This window comes from Zingiber officinale, chromosome 2A (assembly GCF_018446385.1).
Source record: "Zingiber officinale cultivar Zhangliang chromosome 2A, Zo_v1.1, whole genome shotgun sequence".
NCBI classification, from domain to species: domain Eukaryota; kingdom Viridiplantae; phylum Streptophyta; class Magnoliopsida; order Zingiberales; family Zingiberaceae; genus Zingiber; species Zingiber officinale.
The window spans coordinates 54,323,871-54,347,313 of record NC_055988.1 but is presented as its reverse complement, the minus strand read 5'-3'; the positions used below and the strand labels follow the sequence as shown (position 1 = coordinate 54,347,313).

The following is a 23,443-nucleotide window of genomic DNA, read 5'->3' as shown; positions in this document are numbered from 1 at the left end:
ACACACTTGTAGAATCCGAAACAAAATCCAATGAATAATCTTAATCAAATTCACAGTCAAGCTCAAACGTTCAGTCACAATAGCATTGAGCAGAGGTAGCAATCAATACATCAAAATAAGCATTCAACATAAAGGCATGGCACAATCATAGCATATCCAATGAACCGAACAAAAACTTTGCTAATTAAATAACCAAAACTAATAAACTAATGCTAACAAGAACATCTAATGTCAAACACTAACTGGATTGTAAATTAATCAGTAGTTAAACAAGATTTGGATTGCTGTAATTCAAGAAATCAAAATGGTAAGCAAGAACTTAGAAACAAATTTGCAGAAATCATGAAACAAGAGAAATAGCAAGAAAATTAAATCAGATCTTAGGATCTGAGCAAATGTGAGAACAAATTAAAGACAAAGATAATGAAAACTAAACTCTAACATTCCACAAATCCAAACCCGGATCAAATCTTCTTCAATCTGCCAAGAAACAGAGCACCTCTGAGAAACACCCTTCGGGTGACCACCGGCAACAAACCAAGCTTCCGACTAGTCCAGTTGAATGTTCTTAACCTCCGGAAAACATCCTTCGGGCTCACAACCAACTGAAGTCCTCAACGCACAAGAAAATAGAAGCCGAATCTGGAATTTGCATCACTCAAGCAACTGATCAAATTAGCTTGAGTTCAACAGATGGAATAGGGATGAAATGTAATCTGGAACTACTGGGAACGCCCTCGTCCTCCAGTTGCTAATGAAGATTGCAGCACTTGGGAAACACCCTCAGCCTGGATCGCGGATGGAAATCAGATTCAACGCGCGGACTGGGAAACACCCTCGACCGCTCTCTATCACCTCAGATGATGATCGACAGAGCTCAGGAATCGCCGGCGATGAAGAACTCTAGCTCACAGATCTGGGATGTGGAAGGGAGACTGCGGCGTTCGCGGAGAAGAAGAATACTGTGTAAGAAATCGCGAAGCCGAGCTCAATGAAGACACTGTAGTTTCTCAGGTTTTAAACATCTCCCTCTCTGATCGGACAGTCCACATGCTTCTGGGCTAAATCAACGGCTGGATGAACTTAGTTCTGGATCAAAGTCACTGGATCTTCATCAATGGCTCAGATCTACTCCTCATTAGGTTGGATGGATCAGATCCTTGACGGATGGCCCAGATCTCTCAGATCTTCAATGAACGACTACGACTATTCTAGAGCTTGATCGCTTCGTTTAGCTCTAGATTTGAGCCCAAGTGTGGTCTGATTTGATCGGGTCCATGACCTTTTTGATGCCTACAAAATAATAATCAAATATTAGCATCAAATACCATGATAATTTGCTAATTTACAATTAAGTACAAGATCACATGTAATTATGAAATATGTTGTAAATGTGAGATTAAGCTATGAACAAACCATTAAAAACATGCATTATGAATTAAAATAATGTAGCAAAATCATGGATATCAGGAGTCTTCTGGTAACGTCTGCTATTGACAAAATGATGGAGGAAAATCTTGTGAAAATCCATAAAGCTGTGAATGGATTCAGCAGGTAGTCGCTTAAACCACCTTTGCGTCGAGCCACCGAGTGTGGTGAGGAACACCGGGCACTTTACCCTGTCGATAAATTGATGAAGAAGGGCAGCGTGCTCGAATTTAAGGAGATGATCCTCAGGTTCAATTGACCCTAAATATTCACCTATCGCTAAATTTTGATAATGCTTTAGCAACTTGTCTTGCAACACCTTCGGAGAGAATCGGGTGCTAATTTCCTTGGGGGAGCTGCATCTTGCTGGAGCCTTTCCCCTACATCTTTCTCGGACGGGCGCTTCTCTAGAGGATTCTTGATGCAATCTCTCTTGGCCCAAATGCTCGGGCGGTGTGCAGAAGAGTGCACGATGGTGTGAAAACGACGAGTGGGATGCCCGTGGCGGAGGAACTAGGCCTTCCTCCCCAACTCCTCTCTCCCTTTGATGGCCTGTTGTTGATACGATAGGATTGGGTGGTGGCAAGGTACCACGGGTAGCCACTTCTTCTTGTTGTTGTTGTTGTTGTTATTGTTATTGTAATAATTTTTACGCTCGGGCATTGATGAACAAATCTAGATCTTCTAGCGTTAAGGTAAAGGTGGTGAGTCTTCTAGCTTCCTCCATCTTTGATTTTCATATTTAGGAGAATCTTCCCACAGACGGTGCCAAATTTGATCCTGTCTGAAAACAGAAGAGATGACGCGCTGGGCACGGTGGATTGGTGATTGACTGGTAGGAGACCTTTTTCTCCGAGAAGAAACTTTTCCTCTATCCTGCGCACAAAGAGACGAGACAACCAGACATAAGTGCCTAGAAACTAGGGGAGAGTCCCTGACGAAGGCCCTCCGACACTCAAGTCAGTACCAATCTGAATGGGTGGATGACAAATTGTAAGAACATGTGTGTGAGAGTAAGGTTGCAAATGTTTAGAGAACGTACCTTCGCCACGGAGAGGACTCCCCTTTATATACCTCCTCACCTAACCTCCGCAGTCATGAGGTGGCAAAATATGTCAGAGTTTGTTAGGTAAAGGGAATTATACCACCACGGTAATATGTAATGATTATCCGAGGAATCTTCCCTTTACCCACATGTTTACCTCTTTTATCGTTTGTTGCTTCTATTATTACTAAGGTTGTTGAAGGAATATGTAGTTATAATTGGTCTGCTGATGGGAGACACGATTGTCCCTGAGGAAGTTTCCAAAAGAATATTCTCCGACACATTGTTGTTATTCTGGCAAGCTGTTAAGAAGTTGTCTACTGAGTATGTCTCGACCAATCCTTAAGGTCGACCATCCTTATTGAGCTGCTCAGTCACATTCTGTATAGTTTGTTCTACCGCATATTATATTGCATGTATCTTGGCCGACCTGTAAGGTCGCTTGCCTTTATATTTGTCTCGACATTAAGGTGTTCAGTTATATTATGCACATTAGTGAGTCCTTCACTTGGAGAATACTAATATAATGTCTTAGGCATATCAGAGATAGCGGGCCCACATAAAGAGGTTTGTGAGCCTCGAGGAGGCCGACCCATACTCTAACCAAACCTATAGCTGGTCGATTGAGAGATGGGGCAGGACCTATCGGTCATCCTATAAGACTAGCCACCCACAACTCAGTCGGTTATTAAATGACTGGACAGGTTATCTTTTAAGTAGAGTATAAGACCTTGTATATTCAATTGTCACTTAAGTCGGTCAGCCACTGATTGCCTGACCTATAATCTAGCCCATCTAGACCTGAAAGCCTTAAGGCTGGGTAACTGAGGAAGCCGAATGGGAGACATTCTCCTCCATTGGCTTTGACCGTCAAGTCACCCTAACCTTAATCGCCACGTCCTCTCCTAGGTCCACTTGTTATATCCCGTATCAGTTGGTAATTATAATTATTTTACTAGCCAAATTTATTTTGGTTAGTAATTTTAAATGTTTACCAGCCAAATTCAATTTGGATGAAAAATTTTCATTGGTAAACTTAATTTTTTCGGTAGTGGAAATGTTCTATTGGATACATCCTTACCCTTCTTTGCAAGAGGTTATTTTGGCAACTTGAATCTATGACTTTTAGGTTATACGACAATAATTTTTTCGTTGCGCTAAGACTCTTCTTCATCGAAGTTAAATTGATCAATAAAAAATTTAAAATAACAATTAAAATGTATATAATAGTATTATAATAATTTACCACTCATTGTCAAATTTAGCTAGTATTTTTAACATTTTATGGATGAAATTTAATTAAATAGTTTTAATAATATTTTATATAAAAATTTATTTTAAAAAAATAAAAAATATATATTAAGGCTCCCAAAAAAAAAGAGCCTCAAGGGTTGTTGAGACGGCTATTGTAAGCATACTACTATTCTGATAACATATCTCTCTACGTTGAGATAAATTTTAATTTTAAATTTTAAAATTTTTAAAAAAAATGTTTTTCCATCATTGAATAATCATTAATATTTTTTAAATCTATAATAGGATAAAATAGAAGGTCATGATCGAGGTCTTAGTATTAGACAATTTGAACCCCCTTTAGGTTTGGTACTAGAAATGTTGAATCATTTTGAGTTAATAAGTACAAACCTTAACGCATTTTGTATCTATGCCCTTAGGATATTCAATAAACTCCACCTGCATGAGTTAGTGTCCTCTTTGTGCCCAAAACCACTACCAAAGTTAAAAAATTCATGGTTAATCTTGAGATACAAAAGTTGCGACACTTCTTGTTTGCCTAGAAAAGAAGTTTAATGCTCTCCACCATGGTCTTCTAGAATTTTAACTGCATTTTAAGGTTAAAACGAGCTCAATGATAATTTTTTCAATCCTTAGTCTTTAGTCTAAAGAGTCTTGTTGTAGGTCATATTTTTTAAAAAGAAAATCTCTTTGATATTTATTTTGGAAAAAGATAATGTAGCAGTGGGGAAAAATATTTTTAAAATATAATTAGAGTAATATATTATTTCTTCTCTAACAAGTGTATAATTTGGATGCAAGGCAGTAAATCTTAAATTTATTCTACCAAGTGGGTGCTTATTCAGTATTGTCAAAATCAGAAGGTAAGGGATTGTATTAATGTAGTATATGAATAGTATATTGGGTCTATGTAAAAATATCTACAAAACAATAAAAAAAGTATTTAATTTTAAAAAACATTTTATAAGATTTTAACTAATTAATTTTAAATGATTAAGTTAATGATATAAAAATTTATTAAAGGTGTTTAAAATTAATCTATATTGTAAATAAGTTATTTTTTATCATTCATTTATATATATTAGATCCTATTGTATTGTCTCGATTTGAATTTTATATAAATCAATCACATTTTTAGTTAGATTGAGTTGTTCTCCAAGGTAAAAAGACATCAGCTCAAAGCCTAACAATTTGCTATATTATAGGTGAAATAGTCGAAGATATTGCCCAACTTCTATGGCGTTGGGTTTCACGTCATGTCCCTTGTTCGCGATAAAAGAACTCTTTCTAACAAAAACGCTAGTGATGTCAAGGTCAAGCGCTCAATTAGTCTCATCTCCTTCATCTTTAGAACAAACTGAAAATGTTAACGAAGAGAAATCAAAGGAAAGAGAAATTAATATGGATGTTTTGATTGCATTAATCCCTAAGGCTTCCTTGCAAGCTCCTTGAAAGAGGGACGACATTCTTTGTGGAGGCATCAAGCTTACACCATGAACAACTAAAACAACGTCTTGACAAATTGGTGATGACTGTTGCAATGCCAATGCCTGTCGTCCCACACAAATGCAACAAGAGAGCGAAAATGAAGTCGAATGTTACTTATGTCTACACGAGTGGCTACTTAAGACTACACGAGTGGTTAAGAAAGTGAGGGATAGTAGTGATGTTTTTGAGAAAATTCACTTTTTCTGTCATTTAATTTTTCCACATAAATAGAGTGATGGAGCACATAATATACTCACAATTCATCCGAATTATATCCGTCGATTCTCTAGCATTTATCTTCCACTTTACCATCTTCCCAAGTGAATAAGCCTTAATACACTGACAAAGACAGTAACAACATTTCCACTAGTTCATAAATACAAAAAATTTACCGACATAACTTGTCTTCCCAACCGACTAATCAATAACTAGTCCGGACATTTTGTGAAAATAGGGTTGTTACCTAATAAGAACACTTTCTTATCAAATATTACTGCAACTAAAATATCCAAGATGAACGGGGACCCAATATGATGAACAGGTCTTCAAGGAGAGAAATTACAACTCAAGACAACTACAAATTTGAATGTGGCATCCTAAATAGGAAGCTACTCAACCCTTGATATATGCACCGTGAAACAGGAAAAATATACCCGAATTACATTTTTCCCGTTGGATTGTTGCCAAAGGTGATTAATCAATCAAGAAAGAAATATAAAGGTTTTTGAGTCAAGAAAGGGATCAGCAAAGTTGTGACTATAAGACAAGGGAATTGAAAAGGAAGCATTAACAAGACCACCTGGGAAGACGACATTCATGTCAGTGATGTCTTTATTTGCTTCTACCGTATTTTCATTTTCTTTTTCTGCCTTCAAAAATAAGCTACAACATGAATATGTACACAGAAGAAAATTTTGGAAAAACTACAACCGAAATGAGTAACATTTATAGTTATGCTGAAGAAGGTTGATCTGGAGAAGAATGAGAACCTCTATGTGGGCACGTGCCCTTGAGAAAAAACTCCTTCCATTCTTTAATCACTTGACGATCGACTATAAGCTGGCCATATGATTTATCTCCCTTCACACAAGAGAACGGACTATGAGAAACGTCTCGGATAAACGTAATTATCTTTTACTACAATATTTTTGACATACCATTCACCTTCTGAAACTCCTATTCTAGGGTTTCTTTTGTGCCATTAGGTAGATGCAGAGCCCGCAGAGAACTGAACTCAAGTCGGTCAGCAGGCTAACCATTTACAATTCCTGGATCATATGGGCACATGAATACAACAGGAGGCATTAGTTGGTCAGTTGGAAGAACACCATTCAAACTGGAAGCAAATTGCAGGTACATGCCATGGCATTTTCTAGGTTATTCGGTGAATTTGTAGATGCAAATGGGTGGTCATGATCTCTGTGGATGAGAGGCTCAAGCTTGTATGACTCCCATCTTTTTATCCTCATGATTTTTTGGCTGCAGGAAGGCGGTCAGGCCGACTACTTGCTCTATCAGATTGGTTGCAGCTGTGATGGCGATCAAAAGCTCTTGGTCTGTCCCCAGGATCATTATGGTCATAGTTCCGGCTCCCACGATTCCTCAAATTAGTTTGTCGATCTCTATAAGAAACCTTCTGTGCAAAGATAAGAAAAGATTTTACTATCAATGGGTTCAAGATGTCATATAATACAAGTACAGATCACAGCTTTATTTATTTATCAAACTTCCCTTGTCCCTTTTAGGAAGAAAGCACATATATTTGTATATTCATAAGTCAGGAAATAGAGTATAGGTTGTATACAATGATAAACAATGTTTAATGCCTTCAGTTAGATCCCACTCCCATATCAAAGAGGATGGAAGCTGGGCCAACACAATATAACTTTGAGGAGACAAACTTGGGAAGAATATAGTTTAATCATAGCCGATATGATTGTTTCTTGACAAATAAAACCTAACTTTCAGAGAGCATTATACTTGGGAATAGCCGAAAAATCAACCATTGCCAACAAAACACAAGAAAATGCAAGGGAGTGTATGAAAGGTATTAAAAGTCAAGTGTGCATGGCCTTGTGGTGCAAAGAGCAAGCATGATGGCCCAGGTATGATGCATCAAAGCTTGCATGCAAATGAAAATGCATTACAACGGCTAAAGGTAGATATGGAACAGGATGCATATAGAAAGGATAATCACTATATAAAGTAAATCAGATCTAATACATTGCTCTTTAGATTGAAGCTTCAGAAAACTTGCAAATTACAAAGTTGTAGATAGCTAACTGAAAACATCATATCGAGTTAATGGGCAAAAGTCAGTCCAGCATGAAGCCCCATTACTTGTGACTAGGTAAAGGAAACAAAGTGAAGAAACTTTGGAATTCATAAGAAAAAGAAGAAAAGTGAAAGTCTAAAATTTACAAACTTATTCTTCATTTAGGCAAGTTAGAAGCTTCTTTTAGCATTAGAAGGGCTCACAAGTAACCATTAGAAGTTAGTAGTAAAGAGCAAACACTAATAAAATGTCCATAGGTACAGAATATTCTTGTGCTTTATAATTCTTAGGGATAACAATAATAAAGTCATGCTTTACGATTATTAGATGCACAATCTAAACAAAAAATTAACTGTTATCAAAACAAACAGGATAAAGAACTACAGGGCATAGAACAACTCAATGAAACATCTATTATCATCTCAGGACAAATATAAAGTTTTCTAGCAAGTTTACAGATTTTCTTATAATATCAAAATGTTGTGAAAATCTTACAGGATTGGGAAGGTAAGTTCCAGTACCAGCACGATGTTTTGGTGCTTCATCTACATTATGTTGGAAGGCAACAAAGGTCCCACCAGGACCAGACTGGAGTGGCATAACAGGCATCAAACGAGAACTGTATCCCATAGGTGGTGCATAGTTCAGATTAGCAGTGAGAGATCTGCCAGGACCATCACATGGATAATGACTGGGAAGATAGATTTGTGACCCTACAAAAGGTGGCGATGAGTAGAATAAAGTTCCATTATAAGGGTTTTGGCAGAACCGTCCATATACTAGATTTTGCTGATGGCCATTGAGGTCACTGTTTAGAATGTCAGAAGCAGATTCCTTGGAGAACTCAGAAGCAGAATTCCTTGAGACAGTTGGGCTCACTATAGCCTTAGATTGCTCAAGGTTCTCCAATAAATCAATGTTGTGTTCAGGACTTGCTTGAAACTGATCTGACTCTTCCTCCCTATCCAATTGCCCTGCATATCCATCTGGTTTTCCAGAGTTGGGCATGAAATTACCAAAGGGAAATACCAAGTATGGAACTGGTGGACCGGTAGCAACAAATGTAGGGATAAACTTGCAATAATCTGTAACCCTCTGCTCGGAAGTGCCAACAAGAACTGGTGCAAAAGGGGTCAATGAATCTGATTGATTTTGCTCAGATTCATGACCCAGTAGATGCTGGCTTCTCAAAACTGATGCAACCAAAGATGCTGATTCTGTGACTCTTTCAGGCATATCATTTCCTGCAGTTGAGGATATCCAATCTGGAACATCATTATTTACCTTGACCAAGCCATTGTCAGAGGAACCCTCAAATTGCAATCTACCGTTGTCTTTTCCATGAGGGGATGGTGAAACTGATGAACTTGATCTTCTACCCCATTTCTCCCTGGCAGACTCTGAGGTTGCAGATGGCTTGTCTCTATGATTTTCTAATACAGATTTACCTCTAGAAGAATGTGCCAGCGCCAGAGGGAAAAGCTTAGGATTTGCAGTCCAGGAATTAGATTGAATATCATCACCTTTAGTTGTTTTGGGTTGAAATGAGGCATTAGTATCTTCTCTAATCGAACTTCTATCTTCTCTGCCTACCCTATCATATTCCCGTGACAAACCAGATTTGATGCCTCTACCTGTGGGACTTGTGGTCAAACAATAATTGATGTCTCTTGCTGTGGGACTTAAGGTCAAACTGCCTTTTAGTTTCTGTTGATTTTTGTCAAGAGAAACATCGTGACCAGGATTAGACCCTCTGGAGAGTACAGCCTCGTCTTCCTTCAAGTGGTTGTGACCAACTTCATCTGCCTTGAGCTCCACTACTGCAGAACCATCATTAGAAGAATCAATAATGGCATCTGCATTTGAACTAAATGTTGCAACATTGATGTAATGATAAAGGGGGAAGGAAGTAAGACTTTGATTAAATTGCATAGACTCCATCCAGGGAGCCCCAATAGGAGGCAAATTTGAAGGCAGAACTCCATCCAAATTTCTCTTAGCATAACCCATTGAAGTTGGAACAGGCGAAAATGTTAGTGGCAAACTATATGCAGCTATAGGCATTTGATATGTAACCTGTCCATTAAAACTATGAATATCAGAAGATCCCATCATGTTCACCAAGTCTTGTTCTTCCTGCTGCATTTCCAAGGTCTCTGATACAGAAGCAAGTTCATCCCCCATGTTAGAAAATCCACAATAACCCTGATGGCTATTTGAAACATTATTTGTGTCAAAAGCCATATCAAAGTTTTTGTGTGATGCAATCTGCCACTTTGATGTATAATCATCAAAAGACTTGGAATTATGACTGCTTGTCATTTCAGATCCCATGTTTTTCCTACTGATACCAGAATCAAACTTTACTTGGCTTTGTACTTTCACTGTTTCCATTGCTCTACTATGCCTTGCTCGAGATAAATCCAAACATGTTTCTGTCAGGTTAGGACTAGATCTAGTCCTCACAAAATGAAGTTTACCCTGCTCTTGCCATGGATTGACAGAGTAATTAGATTTCAAAGTTTTCTGGGTTTTGCTACTTTGAACAAATCCTGTGGAGCCATGGCTTCTTCCCAGTTGATCAATACATCCTGAATTGATCTGTTTTATGCGACTCGTCTGACACTCATCATGAGCAACTACAGATAAAGTGTTAGCCTTATACATTTCCTGATTACAAATCATTTCATTAACTGAATTAAGAGAACTTTGGCTAGTTTCAGGGAAATGCTCCTCAACAACTCGCCATATTCCATTCTCAAATTTCTTTTGGACACTTGTACTGGTGTTTAGGTTTTTTGAATCAATTGGAAGAGTTTTCAGTTGTTGAAAAGGTTGTAAATTCAAGCTATGAACATCAGGACGATTACCAGTACCATGTCTTATCAATGCGTTAGTAAAAAACTCATTTAATTCCATAATTATAGCATCTTTTGGGCAGTCAAGTAACCTCGCTAATCTTTTGGCTCCAAATGCAAAAGCGCTACGTATTCTGGTGAAATTGCCTGACAGAAATGTTCAATAGTTATTTCCAGAAAATGTAGAATGTCATGCTTCATGCAGCATGCAAGAGAAGAACTGATGAAAATGGACTAATTGAATTTACGAATTTCTAAACTAAAACTCAACTTCAGTGTATAATATAACATGTTGCAGACATTGCAACTAGGAGACATGACGAAATATACACAGTTTAATCATTTAATAAAAGGTAAACATGCATGAATTAAATTACGTATGCATCTATTCATTCTTTTATCAAGCTGATTTAGCATGTGGAAGCAGGTGACAACAAAAACACATAAAAATTAAAATTCGCAACTAACTGCAAACATTTACAGCATAAAAAGTTCTAATTACACAGAAAAATAATATGTAAAACCAACAAGCACCTGAATGGCTCACTTCCAGCATGAAATTCAACAGATTTTGATACATTAAAGATATGCTGCTAGTTATGTCAATCTAGTTTCCATTTATAGCTAGAAGGCAAAATCATGTATACCATCTAATTCCAGATTGTCCATCTTCAATCACACGAGATCACCTAAACAAATATTTTATTACATATGAGAATAGTACGAATCATGGTTTACAGTAACCATACCTAGTGTTCCGTGGAGGAGTTTTAGTAACAAGTTTTGGTGTCTAACTAGATGGTACAATTTGAATATAATGTCATGTTGTCACTTTGCACAATCTCAAGTGCCAAGATCAACTCAAATGAGTGTTCCATTTAGATCGTTTACATCAAATGCAAGCTTATAGCAATAATAAAATCAATGGAATTAAAATTTTAAAGTAATAAGTCCCAAGAATACAGGAGGCATCTTGACTAATGATTATACTTAAACCAAACTGCAAAATTAGGGTCATGCATCAAATAAAACATAGGTTATTGAAATATCCTACTAAGACTAATCTCATAATTTATAAAATGCATATTAATAATGGTCCTAAGAGATTTAGTATTGGAATTTATCTCTTAGGCCACATCTGTAAGTAGAATCTAGGCTAACACAACTAATTTAAAACAAATACAGATACTATGTTTTTCAGACTTTAGCATTACTTTCTTTGCTACTGCTAATCTCTAATTGAAACATTCCCCCACACACACAAAAAAAAAGGAAAAGTTTAAGGCTATATACAGAAAGGAAAGGAATTAGTTTCCCTTTTTTGTTGATTACTTTAATAAATTGCAGATCTAGTGCTTATTCGAGGTTGTAAGCGGCAACCAAGTGGTTTTCGAGAAGCAACAAAATAAGATGAATTTTATAAAGAATATATGGACAAATGGGGGTGATTTGGTCCTTTCGTTCCTTCTTATATATTTTTTTTCTCTTTTTCATTACTGACATTTAGACTTCCTCCCCACCCTTCTCCTTCTCTGCTTTCTTTTCCCATCTCTCACTCCCTTATATCATCTAAAGCACGACCAAACTACACTGATTGTTATTTGAAATGGAACAAACTGATATCATCAGTGAGGATCAGCTAAGAAATAGAAGCACTCCTACCTTTGCTCACACTGCGTCCAAGATTGTTGTTTGTCCTTAAAGGATCAATAACATTAAAATGCTTCGAAACAAAAGGTTGGCTGTGATTTTCTTGTCCACCAGGCATGACAGAATATTCTGCAGTGGATTTGTCAATAAAGTCTTTGGTAAACAACAATTTGCCATCATCTTTTCGAGGAGGCTCCGCTGCATGACAGTTGATGAGTATGATGATAACTTGAGTATTATTAGTTCAGTAAAAAAACTTAAATTTACCAGAAATATCTGGAAGGAAACGGATAGGTACCGGTCCCCTAAGACTAATACAGTAGTTGTCCCAATCAAAGTTACTAAAGAATTCCAGAAACCGATACAAGACCTGTATTGTAAAAATTTGGAAGAACATCACGCAAAGCCAAGTACTGTGAGAAATAAAAGATCAATGCTACAAAGTTTAGTTACCTCAAGTGGACCAAGAAATGAATTATTGAAGACATGAAATACATAAAGCACCAGTGTCTCCAATGCATATGTTGATATAAGACCATGATGAGCACCCAATATTCGACTTTCATAATAACACCATGCTTTGATTAATATAATGCTCCGTTTGAATAGATGATTTCGATCTATTACTTTGTCCATCTATGAAATATCCAGAGGTTATAAGAGTGTAAAGATGCATGGGGACAAATGGGAACAACATCAATTTCAAAGACACCACATACTACTAACCTCTTCCAGAAAACAGAGTGTGCATAGACCACCAACTTGATTAAAAGAGATATCAACGACAATATTTTCAACGAGACACTTTATAAGCTTTACCTGCACAGAAGAAAACAGCACCATAAAACTGATAAATGAAAGACAATGCTGGTAACAGAAGTACAAAACCAAACAGATTCATCTTAAATTCTAATTGATGGTCATAAATGCACATCAAATCAGCATTTACATCACAAAAAATTCAAGAACAATTTAATCAAACTAGTTACTCAAAACAACTAATGCAAATTTTAAAAGTAAATGCAAGGTGAAAATATTAGCAGTTATTAAACTCCAAGTAATTATCTTGGCCATGGTTATATTCCATTACATTATGATTCTTATCATTGTTACTAATCCTATTATTGATGCATTCATGCATCCATGTAGACCCAAACATAGGCAGATAAAAGCTGGTGAAGGTCCCTCTAGGATTTCCTATGGGGAAAGAGTCCTAGTAACCAGCCTCATTCAAAATCATTCCTGATCAATATCTACATATAGAATTCTTTCATGACAAATGTCCTGATATCTTAGAAATTGTCGCCCATTATAAATTAGAAAAAATTATGTTTTACAACACTTCTATCCATCTAGACCTAGTGGCTAAATTCTATGATAACATGCATTTTGTTAGTGATGGTCCGATGTACCGAACTCGCGTAAGCAAACACAATCTCGACTTTACACCGGACATTTGGAGATCATTCTTAGGTTGTCGTCCGGCCAACAACAAATTTGTGTTATATCCTATGTACAGAGATCCTCTTCCTGACCCTTTTGGTCATTTGACCATAAATGTCATGTTTGAGTACTTTTACCGTCAATCTAGACCTTTGAACAAGAGAATTTTCTCTACTCAAGGCCAATTAGCTCCCGACAATGCCCTCTATAAAGTCATTGTCGGGTGCATATTGCCGATAATCACTCATGCTCTATCCTTTGTTAGACTGAGTCATCTATTCCTATTGTATGCATTTTGTCATAGGTTAGATGTAGATATGAGTCTGAACATGTTTCATTGCATTTTGCATTACACAAAACTCATCTAGAAAAATATCCACGTGCCTTTCTCACACCTCATTACAGCATGGTTGGCATCCATAGGACAAGGCAAATATCAAACCTGACTGAGTACGATGGGATTGGCCTACGCACTTTTCCTTGCCTGGGATGGAGGGCGACAAGACTATGGTGTGGGAACCTAGCCATGATTATCACGCCGACGAGCTTGGTGGTGAGGCTAAGTGTGCACCATGGTTGCCAGTTCCAGCAACAACCCCGACAGCCACAGATGATGATCATTCCTTAGAGGATCGAGATGATTGCTGGAGGCATCTTTTGAGTCCATCGATATGCGATTTGAGGAGTTGCACATGGATCGTGAACGTGATATAACTGTGGTGCGTACAGAGCTTGGGGATATTAAACGTGGACAAATTGATCTTTAGACAAGCATAGCTTCATTGCATGACCTAGTGCGCTCATGGATGTCGGGTCATCCTCCTCTATCACTTCCTCTTACCAGTGATGCAACTGATGCCACCGAGCATCCACCTATGGGCTTAGAATTGGTGTCACATGTTATGATTTATGTATTAATATGGGTTCACCTAGTACTTTGTATGTTGACTTCTACTGATTATGCCTTGCGAGGCACATTTTTACAACTATTATACTTTATGTTGATCTTTTTGGGGTGTGCCGCATCTTTTATGTTTGATGTGTTATATGGGGAAGTGCCTCGGCTTCTATGTTATGCTTGCATGAGTGTTTGGGCTTTTCTACTAAATATGAAATTGTATTGAGAGCAGCGTTGAACACGATTCGGGCACGATAAATGACGTCGTAAGCTCAATATAAATGAAACTTAGATGATGATCACTGAACCACACCATATTTGAGATCCTTGAGTTTCTCTCTTTCTGATAATGACTTTTTATTTTTAGGGTAGCTGAAGTCCATCAGCCGATTTTGGTCAAAATCGATTGATGAATCAAACGATATCACATCGACATGGGACCAAGTCCTATGTGTTCGGCTGATCTGCTGAATGTTAAAATGTCCTCTAACATCATTACGATTCATCTTATTGAGAGCAACGATTTTTTGAACATGATTCGGGTACGATAAATGATGTCGTAAGCTCAATATAAATGGAACTTAGATGATGATCACTAAACCACATCATATTTGATATCCTTGAGCTTCTCTCTTTTTGATGATGTTAAACTTTTTATGTTTAGGGTAGCTGAAGTCCATCACCCGATTTTGGCCAAAATCGGCTAATGGACCAAACGACATTAAATTGACATGGGGTCAAGTCCTATGTGTTCGAGCTGGTCTCATGAATGTGAAAATGCCCTCTAACATCATTACAATACATCATATTAAAAGCAGCAAATTTTTGAACACGATTCGGGCACGATAAATAACATCATAAGCTCAATATAAATGGAACTTAAATGATGATCACTGAAACACACCATATTTGAGATCTTTAAACTTCTCTCTTTCTAATGATGTTAAACTTTTAATTTTTAGCATAGTTAAAGTCCTTCATCCGGTTTTGACCAAAATTGGTTGATAGACTAAATGACATAGGATCAACATGCGCCCAAGTCTATGTGTTCGGGTTGGTCTCCTGAATTGGAAAATGCCCTCTAACATCATTATGATACATCATATTAAGGGTAGCAATTTTTTTAACATGATTCAAGCACGATAAATGATGTCGTAAGCTCAATATAAATGAAACTTAGATTATAATCACTGGACCACACCATATTTGAGATCCTTGGGCTTTTCTCTTTTTGATGATGTTAAACTTTTTATTTTTAGGGTAGTTGAAGTCCATCAGTCGATTTTGACCAAAATCGACGGATGGACCAAATGATGTCATATCGATATAGAGTCAAGTCCTATGTGTTTGTGTTGATCTCCTCAATGTGAAAATGCCCTATAATATCATTACGATACATCATATTGAGAACAGTGATTTTTTTAACACAATTCGAGCACGATAAATGATGTCGTAAGCTCAATATAAATGAAACTTAGATAATGATCACTGAACTACACCATATTTGAGATCTTTGAGCTTCTCTCTTTCTGATGATGTTAAAATTTTTATTTTTAGGGTAGCTGCAGTCCATTAGCCGATTTTGGTCAAAATCGACTGTCAGATCGACATGGAGCCAAGTCCTATGTGTTCTAGCTGGTCTCCTAAATGTTAAAATGTCCACTAACATCATTATGATACATTTTATTGAGAGTAACGACTTTTTTAATACGACTTGGGCATGATAAATGACATTGTAAGCTCAATATAAATGAAACTTAGATGATAATAACTGAACCACATCATATTTGAGATCCTTTAGCTTCTCTCCTTCTTATGAGGTTAAATTTTTTATTTTTAAGGTAGTTAAAGTCCAACCAATTTTAACCCAAACCAGCTGGTAGACTATACAACATCGGATCGCCCAAGTCCTATGTGTTCGGGCTAGTCTCCTGAATATGAAAATACCCTCTAACATCATTACAATACATTGTATTAAGAGCAGTGATTTTTTTAACACCATTCGGCCATGATAAATGACGTCATAAACTTAATATAAATGAAACTTAGATTATGATCACTGAACCATACCATATTTGAGATCCTTGAGCTTCTCTCTTTCTGATGATATTAAAAAATTTGTTTTTAGGGTAATTGAAGTCCATCAGCCGATTTTGGTCAAAATCAGCTATGGACCAAATGACATTGGATCAACATGGGGCAAGTCCTATGTGTTCGGGCCGGTCTCCTAAATGTTAAAATGTCCTCTAACATCATTATAATACATCTTATTGAGAACAACGATTTTTTTAATACGATTCGGACAAGATAAATGACATTATAAGCTCAATATAAATGATACGCTAATATCAGTCCCTCAAACACATTATATTTGATATCCTTGATCCCTCATATTTCTTAAGATATGAAATTTATGATTTTTAGAGTTGTTAAAGTCCATAAGCTGGTTTTGATCAAAACCGGCTAATGGACAAAACGATATCGGATTGACATAAGACCAGTTCTTATGAGCCCGAGCTGGTCTCCTGAATATGAAAATTCCAATACAAAAACAATTTAAAACACAACAACACATCAATTTACAACACAACACACCAATTTATATATCTACATCATAGAACAATTTAAATCAGTCAACTGATATTTTGATCGGTCGAATTGATCATAGAATCGATTCGACTAATATATATAATCGATTCAACTAGGAAGTTAATAGGAAAGGAACATAGACTAATCAATTCAACTGATATTTAAAATCAGTTGACTGGTTGAGTTTCTGAAGTAAACAGAGATGAATCAATTCGATTGATTTGATAAATCAGTCAATTGGTGCATTTTCTGAAGTAAATAGAGACGAATCAATTCGATTGATATGATAAATCAATCAACTGTTTCAATTTATGAAGTTAAAAGAGACGAATCGATTCGACTAATAGCAATATCGATTTGACTGATGACTATATCAGTCAACTGAATGACAAATAGATTCGATTGATTGACAAATGATGTTGGAATCTAAGGGGGGCGTTTGGTTCTTTCCTAGGAATAGGAATCGGAATGGGAATCATTGTATTGTGGAATGGGAATGGGTATGAGCATGAATATCACTCTTAAAAGCAATGTTTGGTTAGTTGCATATTTTCTATCGGAATAAATCAAAATTTCCCTTTTTACCCTTAAAGGAAAATAAGAGAAAAAATTAGATGTGAGAGAAAGATGAATGTGAGAGAAAAATATGATGAAAGAAAATGATGAGGGAGAAAGTGTGATGAGAAAGAATGGAGAGAGAAAGTGTGATGAGAGAAAATGAGAAAAGAGAGTGTGATAGGAGAGATTATGATGAGAGAAGATGAGAGAGAAAGTGTGATGAGAAAGAATGAAGAGAGAGAAAGTGTGATGAGAGAAAATGAGAAAAGAGAGTATGATGGGAGAGATCATGATGAGAGAAGATGAGAGAAAATATGATGTGAGAGAAAGTATGATGGGAGAGGATGAAGAGAGAGAAAATGTAATGAGAAAAATGAGGGGAGAGAGTGTGATGAGAGAGATTGAGGAGAGAGAGTATGATGAGAGAGAAAATGTGATGAGGAAAAAAGAGAGCAGTGAGTGTGATGGGAGAGATTGAGGAGAGAGAAAGTATGATGAGAGAGAAAATGTGTTGAGAAAAAAAAAGAGAGTGTGACAAGAGAGATTGAGAGAGAAAGTGTGATGAGAGCGAAAGTGTGATAAAAAAAAAAAAGAAAAGATAGCGTGATGGAAGAGATTGAGGAGAGAGAAAATATGATGAGAGAAAAAGTATAATGAGAAAAAAAGGAAAGAGAGTGTGATAGGAGAGATTAAGGAAAGAGAAAGTGTGTGATAAAATGATGAGAGAGAAAATATGATGAGAGAGAACAAGGAGAGAGAAGTGATATGAAAGAAAAAATAAATAAATATATTTTGATATTTGGTATTAAAAGAGAAAATTTTAGTTTTAGGTCAAGGTATTTTTGGAATAAGGAAATATTTTGATTGATGAAAATAGGGTAATGGCTCATTGAAGGAGAGGTACATGGGAATGAGTTATTACCCAATTTCAAGGATTCATTCCCTTATTTGCATTCCTATTCCTATAATCCAAACATTAACAATGACAATTAATGATTCTCATTCCCATTCTCCACTCCTATTCCCCTAAACCAAACGCCCCCTAAATAAATGATACAGCGATAATGATCACTCAAGCACACCATATTCGAGATCCTTTATCTCTCTTATTGCTTAAGTTATGAAATTTACGATTTTTAGAGTTGCTAAGGTCTATCGGCCGATTTTGACCAAAACCGGCTGATGGACCAAACAACATCAGTTTTACATGGAATCAATTCCTATGCGCTCAGGCTAGTCTTATGTATACATGCCCTCAAACAATATTGTGACTATATCGAGGGCAGCTATTTTTTCATCATGTCGAAAGCTCAATAAAAATGATATGGCGACAATGATTACTGAAACACACCATATTTGAGATCATTGATCTCTCGTCTTTCTTATGATATGATAATTTCAATTTTTAGAGTTGCTAAGGTCCATCAGCTGATTTTGACCAAAATCAGCTGATGGATTAAACGACATCGGATTTATGATACACCATATCGAGAGGAGCGTTTTTTTAACACTACTTTACACGACATATAAAGTTTACACAATACTTTACACAATCCAATAAAAAAATAATTTAGAACACAATACAACACAACAATTTTACAAAATCCAATAACAATTCATTAGGTTGTCTGAATGGGAATATGTCTATCATCCATTTTTCAAACATTGCATCCAAAACCTTTTAATTGCACATGCCAACACTTGAAATCTATATCTCTACATAAAAGAACATATAAATATAGAAACATAACATAAACAACATTACATTGAGATATTTAAATGTATTTAGCAAAATACACATCTAAATATATTTAGCAAAATACACTTATATGTTCATTCATCATAATGATAGGCTTGTGTGCCAAATACATACAAAAGTTGAGCACTATCACAAAAGAAAACCAATACATGTATCAACTTGTTGGAGGCATTCTACACGATCTTTTATTATGACCCAATTGTTTGCACCTACTACACTTGTTTTTAACCTTTCCCGTGTGCTTAGATGGGATCTTCGCCTTCTTCCTTCTTCTAGGTTGTACAAGGCTACTAGGTGGTAAAACAATACATTCTTGTCCAATATTGTTTACTTCTACATGGATAAATATGATCTATGTAAGTACTTTTCCAAGTTTCAAATAAGAAATAATGCTCAGTACTTATACGGATCTATGTTCCCCATGTTCCTGTATAAACACACTGTCAAAGCGTGTGAACAAGGGAGACATGAAATCTGGAACTCATTCATTTACAAAACTCCATGTCAACTATATATGATGATGATGAAGTTTGTACCTCCATTTCTATTTTGGTATGTGAATGAATCGTATAGTACCCAATTTTTTTGTCTCCTAATGTCAATCTCCTTCATAGCTAATAGTGTCAATACTCCTGCAGAATTGACCACTTGCTCCCTATGGCTATAAAACCATTGAGCAACCTTCCTCATTGTATTGTTTATTAGTAATGTAATTGAGAGTTCTCGAGTCTTCTTGAATAATGCATTCATACTGTTAGAATAATTTATTGTGAGTACCTTCTACCATAGAAATGCGCATTTGCCCATTTTGTAGGTTCTATATTTTGAAGTCATTTATAAACATCTACATGTGTCTCTGGCAGAGTGTGCATAATTCGATCAAACTGTGGAATTGTATTTTCTCTAGCTGCAATCCAAAACAATCCCAATGTAGGTCTATCATGAGTATCTGTAACCATATTACAAGACAAGTGATGATAGCATAATCCATGGTAAGCAATATGCTAAATTTTACTAATGCAGATAATATTCCACGATGTCTATCAGATATAATTATCATATTTGATGGATCAATTGCAAGAAATATCTTTAAATGATTTAAAACACACTCCCATGTAGAGCTACACTCAACCTCAGCAATTGCAAAGCCCACTGGAAGAAGATTTCCATTATTATCTACTACAATGGCCATCAATAATACACCAAGATACTTGTTCCTCAGGTGTATTGCATCAATTCCAATTAATTTTTGAAAATATGCTCGAAAAACTCTTCCACACGCACCAAAAGCTCAAAAGTAATGTTGGAATTTATCAGCATTTCTTTTCAATGCAACGTATATATCTGGGTCTCTATTTTAGCTCACGAAATAGTCTAAGATATCACTATAATCCTTATCGAAATTACCTACCACCTTATTTATAGCTTCCACACATGCATAGTATGTCTTTCAATATGATATATTCACTCCAAATCGTGATTTCATCTTCTATAATCTTTTGATGCCGCAAAATGACTTTCAATCTGAGAAACTATAAATGAAGATGTGCATGCACGATGATCAGTTGTTGCTATACTAAGACCGCATTGATGATGCTCTATATATTTTGTAACCATGAACTCAATATCTCCCCTTGCAATTATTGTCCATGTGCAATTTTCTTCATCACAGATTGCTTTAACTCTATTCTTCCTGATGCCCTTTATTTTATATGTTAAGTGTCTCTTTATAGCATATTTAGCAAGTGCATCTTTAAAATGTTTCGCATTGCGTATACCTACAATAAGAATTAATATATGTTTATGTTAGTACTACTAAAATTGAGTTGAAATAACATTATAAAAGTTAAAAAAAATACATTAGCTGACCAACACAAAATTCCTCGAGAGAGTCATCTACTTCTTCCATTAACAATGGAACAAGTCTAGTGTTCATTTCATATGCACCTTCAGCTAATGGAAACTGCTCTTTAAGGTCTCTATATTTGTTAGTGTTGATTGGCTCATCTAATAAATAATGGATATCATTTGCTAAGAATTCATCCTCAGAAACATCCATTTGAATTTCTGCTTACATTCTATTCTCGTTATATTCTTGTTCACTCCATGTATCCTCAAAAAAAAATCTTCCAATCTCATAAGTACTGGGTCATCCTCATAACTAGAAGCTTGTTCATTCAAATTGAAACGGTAATTGATAGTCTCTCTAGTTTGACCACAACACTAGAAGAAGTTATATTGCCAAGACTCATATTTATATTTGGAGTAATAGATTTGTTTCAATTCTCTATTTGTGAATACATAGATTACATCATAACTGTGAGCACTCATCAGAAATTTGATCTTCCCTGCATTAATGCAATCATAAATTAACCATATTGCCAACAAAAAGTCTTTTAAGATCGTGTATATTTAAGAAACACAATAACCAAGTAGAGGAAGTCAATAAATCATTAAATGTGTATTTTACTAAAATTATACTATAAATCTTTAAGATTTATCCTTTTATAAACAATTATATTTTAGATAAAACCGAAATTAGGGTTTTGATAAAGATATCTAAAAATTAAAAATGTTAATCTTCCTAAAAATTGATAATATTAATCTATCAAAGGGAAAAAGACAACTAAAATCTAATATAAGAAAACATACATGTCTCGATTAATCAAGTGAAAAGCTTTGGAGTTTTTCTTGAATGCTTAAAATTGTTGGAACAGTGTCGAGAGTTTTGGAGCTACCGAAACAGTAATTTACACCAAATCATAACGTGAAACTTCAATTTTAAGGATTCTTTGCCCTACTGTAAGATTTAAGCGCTGACAAAAAAAGAACATACTTGAATTTCGCTCGACCATTGCAATCAGAGACACCCAAGAGGAAGCTTGCGTTTCGCCGATTAGAACTTTGGTGGTGGGGAGGGGAGGGTGGTTTGTCTTCGTTGAGTTGCTACATCGTGCTGCAGACCGTCGGAAACACGTCGGTATTGGAAATAGCGTGGTGTTTAGATTTAGGTTTGACGAAGAAGCTGCACCCCGTCGTCGACTATCAGTGTTGGTTCGGACGCTCGTCGCGAAGAGAAATTGAACATGGTTCGGATTTCTCTTTTGGTTTGGATGCACGCGACAGTCATGACGAAAAAGGAGGGTAAAATTGGTATCCCATATGTGATTTGGTAATTTACAAAGGCCTATACGTGAAATGAGTATTTGGCAAAAATAATTACGCGGTTCAGTAAAAACCTAATATTACTATCACCTTATTTCCTTCCTAATTCATTCCCTCATAGGAAGCACACACTAAAGCAAGAATCATTAACATAGAGCAAATGAATCATGCTTTCCGAAGCAATAGTTTTGAAGGATGCCTTAAGAAAAGTATATTCAACATAAAAGTAATCATTTGGTATAAAAGAAAAATAGAGACGGAAACTAAAGAAACAAATTTCCAATATAAAGCTCCGTAGTGATCATTCATATTTAAATAAGATACTCCTCATATATATAAAAAAAAATCTTGTTTGTTTTACCTATTTCCATTAATAGAAACCAATTGTAATCCTCCATGAATCTAGGATGTCAAGATTTTCTCCAAATTAAGCCATAAAATTTACAATTATGTCAAAACACTTCCTTGAGGTGGATCCCAGCAATCAAACCACCACCCAATAGTAAATTAAGATTGGATATGGATTGGATATATGCCAAGAAAGGTAAATTATCCTTTAACCTGAACCCAAGCTAAATTTCTCTATTCTTAGTTTAAGGATCAAGGTTGATTTTGTAAAGGGCAAGCCAAAAGACAAACATGTTAACAACATTATTCACAACAACTGAATATATGGTAATTTATAACCAATATAACAAAATAATATAATGACCATGTCAAGAGGAAATTGACTGTATTAGAGAACACAAAAAAAGGGGCAAAGGAAAAAAATTGCACACCTCAGCTTGGATATATTTAATTTCTTTTACTTGGAATTCAGCATTTTCATTTTTCTCTTCTTTCTCTAATACAGCACAGACTGCAGCAGCCCACGTATCCTTCATATTCTCATTATCACCGAATGCAGTAAGGTCTATGTCTCCATCAGGTAAATAGGTCTTGAGAGGAACTGACCCAAATGTGAAAACCTGCAAACCAGAATTGAAATAGAATTGGAATTGATCACACTTGACCAAAAGAAAAGTTAATCTAC

At 35.9% G+C, this 23,443-nt stretch overlaps 1 protein-coding gene across 13 annotated transcripts in view; it reads right to left on the bottom strand.

Annotated features, from left to right (window-relative positions):
• Positions 1-294: 294 nt before the first annotated feature.
• LOC122041122 overlaps positions 295-23,443 on the bottom strand; it is a 28,742-nt gene continuing 5,593 nt past the window's right edge. For 8 of the 13 annotated variants that reach the window (XM_042600711.1, XM_042600714.1, XM_042600712.1 and 5 more), the window contains 8 exons: positions 23,190-23,378; positions 12,725-12,817; positions 12,452-12,634; positions 12,266-12,368; positions 12,011-12,196; positions 7,986-10,495; positions 6,373-6,851; positions 5,955-6,295 (listed from right to left, as the gene is read on the bottom strand). In XM_042600711.1, coding sequence (XP_042456645.1) covers positions 6,681-6,851; positions 7,986-10,495; positions 12,011-12,196; positions 12,266-12,368; positions 12,452-12,634; positions 12,725-12,817; positions 23,190-23,378 — 3,435 coding nt within the window. In that variant the 3' untranslated portion in view covers positions 5,955-6,295; positions 6,373-6,680. Of the gene's footprint in view, positions 1,294-5,954; positions 6,296-6,372; positions 6,852-7,985; positions 10,496-12,010; positions 12,197-12,265; positions 12,369-12,451; positions 12,635-12,724; positions 12,818-23,189; positions 23,379-23,443 lie in introns of those variants that run through there. The other 5 variants (XM_042600721.1, XM_042600713.1, XM_042600716.1 and 2 more) reach the window with 5 other exon arrangements.